Source organism: Pseudorca crassidens, chromosome 4 (genome assembly GCF_039906515.1).
Source record: "Pseudorca crassidens isolate mPseCra1 chromosome 4, mPseCra1.hap1, whole genome shotgun sequence".
In the NCBI taxonomy this organism is placed as follows: domain Eukaryota; kingdom Metazoa; phylum Chordata; class Mammalia; order Artiodactyla; family Delphinidae; genus Pseudorca; species Pseudorca crassidens.
Window position 1 is genome coordinate 37,410,795 of NC_090299.1, and position 6,000 is coordinate 37,416,794.

The 6,000-nt window shown below is 60.9% G+C and overlaps 2 protein-coding genes across 4 annotated transcripts in view; one reads left to right on the top strand and one right to left on the bottom strand.

The window, feature by feature from the left end:
- The window catches only part of NSG1 (neuronal vesicle trafficking associated 1), a 32,365-nt gene extending 28,437 nt beyond the window's left edge, over window positions 1-3,928 (bottom strand). The window contains exons 1-2 of one of the 3 annotated variants that reach the window (XM_067735503.1): window positions 3,761-3,923; window positions 3,235-3,389 (exon numbers count right to left, since the gene is read on the bottom strand). In XM_067735503.1, the coding sequence (XP_067591604.1) occupies window positions 3,235-3,363 (129 nt within the window). In that variant the 5' untranslated portion in view covers window positions 3,364-3,389; window positions 3,761-3,923. Of the gene's footprint in view, window positions 1-3,234; window positions 3,390-3,760 lie in introns of all 3 variants that reach the window. The other 2 variants (XM_067735504.1, XM_067735502.1) reach the window with 2 other exon arrangements.
- Window positions 3,362-4,241, top strand: LOC137222988 (putative HTLV-1-related endogenous sequence). Its single transcript, XM_067734618.1, has 2 exons — window positions 3,362-3,492; window positions 3,653-4,241. The coding sequence occupies exons 1-2, from the start codon at window positions 3,362-3,364 to the stop codon at window positions 4,239-4,241; spliced, it is 720 nt and encodes a 239-aa protein (XP_067590719.1).
- The last annotated feature ends 1,759 nt before the right edge of the window (window positions 4,242-6,000 follow it).

Here is a 6,000-nt window from a genome sequence, read left to right on the forward strand (position 1 = left end):
CACATGCCGCCACGGGTAAAACAAGAAGATTCAAGGGCACTATTGCCCTCCAGCACCAGGAAGGAGCAGGCAGCCAGCCTTCAAGCAAATCGACCTTGGGGAGTCTGTCGCTACCCCCCACCCTCCTCTCTCCCTTGTCTTGGCAACAGCCCTTAAAGGGTCTCCCTGCTCTGTCCCCCCTCCACTCTCCACTGTGAAGCGGGAGATGTTTTGCCAACCACGAAATCTGCTCTGCCTCTGCCCCAGGCAAACCCTTTCCCGACACCCAACGCCCAGCGTCAGCTGCACCCTAACCCACCCCTCGAGCCTCCACCCTCGGATGCTCACAGCCTCTCCGCACCATCACTGCCCCCATCACAGCCCGTTGCCAGGGCTGTTTCCTTCTCTGTCCCCATTGGACATGGAGGCGAGGGGTCCGGGAGCAGTGTCCGGGGGCTATGTGTGTCTAGTCCTCAAATGCCCACCCCCTAGAGCAGAAGCCAGGAAGTTGGACTGGAGAGAGACAGCCCCCCACCCTCTTCCTCACCCAAGTGACAACGCCCTTCACTGGGTGAACCACAGCGTGGGGACACACTGCCCTCCGTGGTGGTGGGACCCAGCGCAGAACAAGCACTCAGGACACTGTGGGCGCTCCCAGACTGAGCCGTGACACCAGATGCAGCCTCAGGAAGAAAGTGGCCCACGCCATGCGACACTGTAAAGTGCTCTAAGGGCCACACCCCTTTAAAGCACACTCTTGCCTCCCTCCTCCCTTCCGTTACATGCAGCTCTCCCTGCGCTCAGTGCGACAGCCTGCGTGCCCACCCTGGGGGCACCCATCTCTAGGGCAGCACCTGGGCCTCACCCTGCCATCCTCGAACCCCAACTGTACCTGAGTAGCTGTGGGACCCTGAGCACACCCTTGGCTACCTGGAACCTCAGTTTCCCGGCCTGTGACATGGGTGCAAGGCCTATCTGGTAGGGCTACTGTGAGGAGGAGGGAATCCACGGGACCCTGAGCCCAGTGGGGACCCGGTCAGGATCCCATCAGCCCGGATTCCATCTGCCTCTGCCACTAACAAGCTAGGTGACTTCGGGCAAGTTCCTTAAACTCTCTGTGTCTCCATTTCCACACCTGTAAAATGGGGTAACAGTGGTAGTTACCTCCTAACGCCAGTGTGTTAAAGTAACTGAAAGCCATAAAGCATGCGGACAAGTGCCTGGTGAGTAACAAGCATTCCAACGCGTCCGCTGAGACTGGCCCTGCGGCTGCTCCCAGCTCTGCGACTACCAGCACTGTTGCACCTCAGAACCTTGTGCTCAGCACACATTCTATTTACAACCTGAACTGTGTTACCAGCCCTCGGACACGCGTCCCCTGGGACAGGTGACATCACCTCCCTGAACCCTAGCTGGGAGCAACATGTTGCCGCTGTTCGGGTTAAGAGATGTGTCGTGAGAGTGCGGTCTGGCTCCAAGCAGGGCAGAGCAAGGGGCCCCGCCAGGGCTTCCGCATCCTGGAGGATGGCAGCCTTCAGCCAAGTGACCTTGCGCACGTCCTATAAACGCCTGGAGACTCGGTTTCCTCATCTGTGACCTCAGAAACCTGGCGCAACCATCACTCCCTGCTAGAATGCCCATGTCTGGAGCATCTCAGGGACGGGAGACTCATCACCTTCAGAGCTGCTTAGGTTACCCTTGATGGCCTGATTGTCTGGCCAAAATTTCATACCTGCCTGAAACCTCCTCCCTGGTATAAGCCAACTATGTGCCAGACGGTTCCGGAATGGAACAGACTGAGGACCAAAGAGGAGGCTGAGTGGAGGCGATCACCTGACAGAGGTGCTTCCTGGGGATGCCGTGTCCCTGGCACAGGCTGAGGCAGGAGGGGAAGGCGGGCACGGTGGCGCCAGGCTGGGCTAACTGGGCAAGTCTGACACCTAGACAGGGAAGGGGGAGGCGGAAGCCGAGTCCTCAGGCAGCCCTGCCCCTCCCACAAAGCTTCTTTTAGACCATTGATGCCTGACCCAGGTACACAGGTGTGACCAGCTGATCCTCTTTTCTTGAAATAAAACACCTGTTCCAGCATCGCTCTGGCCCCCGCCCCCCGCTCTCCTACCCAAACACAGACAACAGAGTTGGGGGAATCAAAACCACTTTGGGGAACTGAGTAAAGCTATCAAAAGGCCCACCGTGGGAATAACGAAAGGAAGGACCCATGGCAGGGATAGTCTCTCATCCCCACCCCTGCCCCACGGCCAGTAATCACCAACATGCCCCAAATAAACAACAAGCCCTGCGTCAGAACCTCCCTGCCAGGCATTAAATGAAACAATTAACGCCAGCACACCTGGGGGAACAGAGTGCGCTTCCTCGTGGCTGGGATGATTCTGAAAAGCTGCAAGGGGGTCAGAATGGATGTGTGTGGATAATTTTAGGTTGGAGTTTTACAATATAACTGTCTAGAGTTTTAAGCGTTTTTAATGTTAACTCTTGAAAAAATTGCTCTTAATGGACACAGACTACTTGATGGCAGGCGGTATTCAAGAAAGAGGGGATTCCTTAAATTCAACAAAAAGAAAAAACTCCCGCTTTAAGGAGAGAATGATGAATGGCTGTCCCCAGTTACCCTAATACTGAGGAGCACGAGTGCTTATTTGGAGATTTCACAAAAGGAACAAAGAGAGGAAGGAGGCGGTGTAGGAGCGCGCACCCTGCCGCATCTACCGCCGATGTGGGAGGGGTGGGCGCAGAGGGTAAGGAGGGGGATTCAGCCCCTAGGGAGGGCCCATCTGGCCAAGGAGAGGGGCCTCTCCACCCCAAAGGGGCAAATCGGGCTGAAACTGCATCATCCGGGAAGGCACAAGGGGCAGTCGCACCACTCCTGGGCTCACCCCAGAACCAGAGCTCCTGGTACCCCGGGGCTGAGACGAACGGGGCTGGGTTGTAGGTGGAGGGGCCAGGGGCCTCTCTCGGACAAGAGTCCCACGAAAATCAAGAACGGACCCTACCCCGTCCGCGTTCCATTGTCAGGAAGAAGCTGTCATCTAAGGCGGGGCGGGGGGGGGGGGGGGCCAGATCACCCGATCCAGAATCCCGCGCGGGTACGTGGTCCTCCGAGGGGCGTCCTCCACCCCGCCCGAGCCCGCCCCCAGTTCGCGTCCCCAGCGCACGCGGCGCGTTTCTTTTGTTGCGGCCGCCACCCGAGATTTGGGGGTGCGCACCCGGCGGTCCTGGGTACCGGGGGCCTCTCACCTTATCCGGGGGCGGGAACTGCAGTTGATTGACATCAAGGGGCGTCATCAGGGGGATGGTGTCGAAGCCATCCTCCAGCAGCGGCTGCTTGGTGCCCTTCTCCGCGAAATTGTTCCCCAACTTCACCATGGTTCCGGGAGACCCGAGGCTGCCGCCTGCGGAGCGAGGGCCGGGCGGGAGTCACCGCGAGCAAGACCCACCCGCTGTCCCGGGCGTCGGCGAGCTCTCCGGCCCCCGCCTCGTCTCCGAGGAGGGGTCGTGAGGACGCAGAGGTCGCGGCCCGAGGGCTGGGGGGTGGGTGCTGTGTATTTATGGACTCACCCGCTGGGCAAAAGCGCCAAGCTCAGGGACGCCGCCCCTGCCCGCGGGTCTAGACGCGTCCCCGGTCCTGGCGACGCCTCGCCGGTGACCTGCCCAGGGACCCCTGTCCCTCCCACCTGGGGAAATGCGCGGCCCTGTACCCGGCTCCCCGGCGGAAGGGTCCAACCCGGGCGCCCCGCGGCCCCGCCTGCCGGCCAGCACTCACCCCACGCCCGGCTCCGGCAGGTCTGGACTCCGACCGCACTCCGAGCCTCCGCGTCGCCCGCTCCCGCTCACAGCAATGGCAGAGGCGGCGCCGCGCGGGGCCGGGGCGGGGGCACCGCGCGATTGGGCTCCCTCCCCCCGCTCGCCACCTCCCTTCCTGCCGCTCCCGGGGGTTAACTGCGCGCTGTGAGTGCGTGCGTGTGGCGGCGGCGGCAGCCTTGACGCAGCGCGCGCGCGCCGGCCGCACAAAGAAGCGCGGGGCGGGCGCAGGGGGGCGCTCCCCGTGGACCCCGCGGTCGCCGGGACCTCGGCTGGTGGGGGGAGATAAGGGGGATGTGATCGCGCCCCGGATGGGAGGCTCGGAGGGCGCCACAGGGCTGGAAGCCGGGGATGGGGAGAAAGAGAGGTGCGGGCTGCGCAACCCCGAGGCGGCGGCTGGGGCGCAAGGCGATTCGAAGCGAGAGAGGGGCGGGGGATCCTAGGGATGGAGCGATCCCCCAAACTGGGGGAAAAGGTGCCCCCCTTACAGCCGAGCCGATCTGGGAGTCCTGAAGGATAGGGAAGGGTCCTGCGGAGGAGGCTTCCAGGAGGCTGTGGGCGGTGGCAGGGACGAGAGCGTGGTCTGGTTAGTGCGTGGCTGGCTTGTGGAGAGGCCGACAAAAAGAGGGCGTGTCCCTGGTGAAAGGAGGCTCGGATGGGAATGGAGGGGGGAGTTTTTTGGTGGTACAGGATGTGGAGGGAGCGCTCTCCAGAGCTGGGGACGGTGTCCGGATGTGGGGGGACGCCCAGGGTAGCGGGAGGGAAGGTATCCAGGGCAAAGAGAGCGCTTCGCGTGACGCGTTGTAGCGTTTCTCTGGTCTGGTCAGAAGGTAAAGCTGGGGTCCGCTCCCGGCAGCCGCAGCCTCAATCATCCAGGGCTCAGAGAAGGGGCGTCCTGGAACGAAGAAGGGGATTTCTAACCCGATCCTTTGGCCCTCTCTCCCCCCATCGGAGCCACTGTCGCAGCTTCCCAGATTAGGGCCCCATTTTATAGACTTCCAACCAGCCCTAGCCTAGGACTCCCCGGATGAGAAGGGGTTTCGGGGAAGAAGACTAGGTGCGGGAGGAAGGCTGCTGCTGGAAAAAGGGCACCTCCCAGGCCCCTGTGTCCTGCTGGGGCCCTGCTAGGACACAGAGTAGGTGTCCCCCAAAGTCTTACTTTGACACCCTTTGCCTGATTCTATTTTGCGTGGCTGATGGCCTGAGACCCAGCGTTTTCCATCTGCCGCCTGAGAACCATGAGAGAAGCACCCCGGCAGAACCTCCTCTCCATGTAGCTGGAGAACAGGAACACTATCCTTCACTGCCTGCTGAGCCTTGAGCCACCAGGTCAGTCTAGGAACCTGGCCATGGGCACCTTGATTTCAAAATCCCCGGGAGGGCACAAGCAGATGAGGTGCCTGGATTTCTCTTAACTGGGCCCAAGTCCTCAGCAGGGTCCACATGAGCCTTTGACCACAGGGCAGCCTGGCAGGACCCAGGCTCTTGGCGCACACTCACTACCCCTGGCCAGCCCAGGAAGGGCTGGTGTCCCAGACGCAGGCACCTTGGGGCCTGGCCTCAGCATCCTTCTGGCAAAGGCCCTTTGAACGCAGGACTGGTACAGCGATAAGGCATCTGTGTGTGGTCCAGGTTCTTACAGGGGACCAGAGGGGGCCTCCTCCCTGACGCTTCGTTACTTCCTGCAGCAGTTGAGGAAGAGCAGCTAGAATCTGCTCAGGTGCTGGTTTAGGTGCGTCCCTGGCCAGACTAAGAGCTTACAGATCGCAAGAAACCTTGTGGGCTGCATTCACCGAGGGAATAGCTTTGTCCCCATCTTCGGCCCCAACACGCACACACACAAACACTGCAGTCAGAATCCTACACGGGGAGCTGCAGGGTGGGCCTCCTGGGCCCTGTGTGGACCCCTCTCCCCCTCAAAGGCTCTGTCAGCTGAGGAGGACAGAGACAAGGATGGCCCATGGTTGTCCCAGAGACAGCAGGGGACAGTCGCCAGTTGCTTTTTCATGCTGTCCTGGGTTTTGACTGGTGCCGGTCACTGGGACTCTGCAGCTTCATTCTGTGTGGTATTTTTGTGGGTGCCCAGGCCGCACCAGACCCTGTGAAGGGCACACATGTGGACAATGCAATTCACAAGACACGCTGCGCCCATCAGCAGCTGATGGACAAGGGAAAAGAAATGGCAAGCCTTCCGAAGGAGCA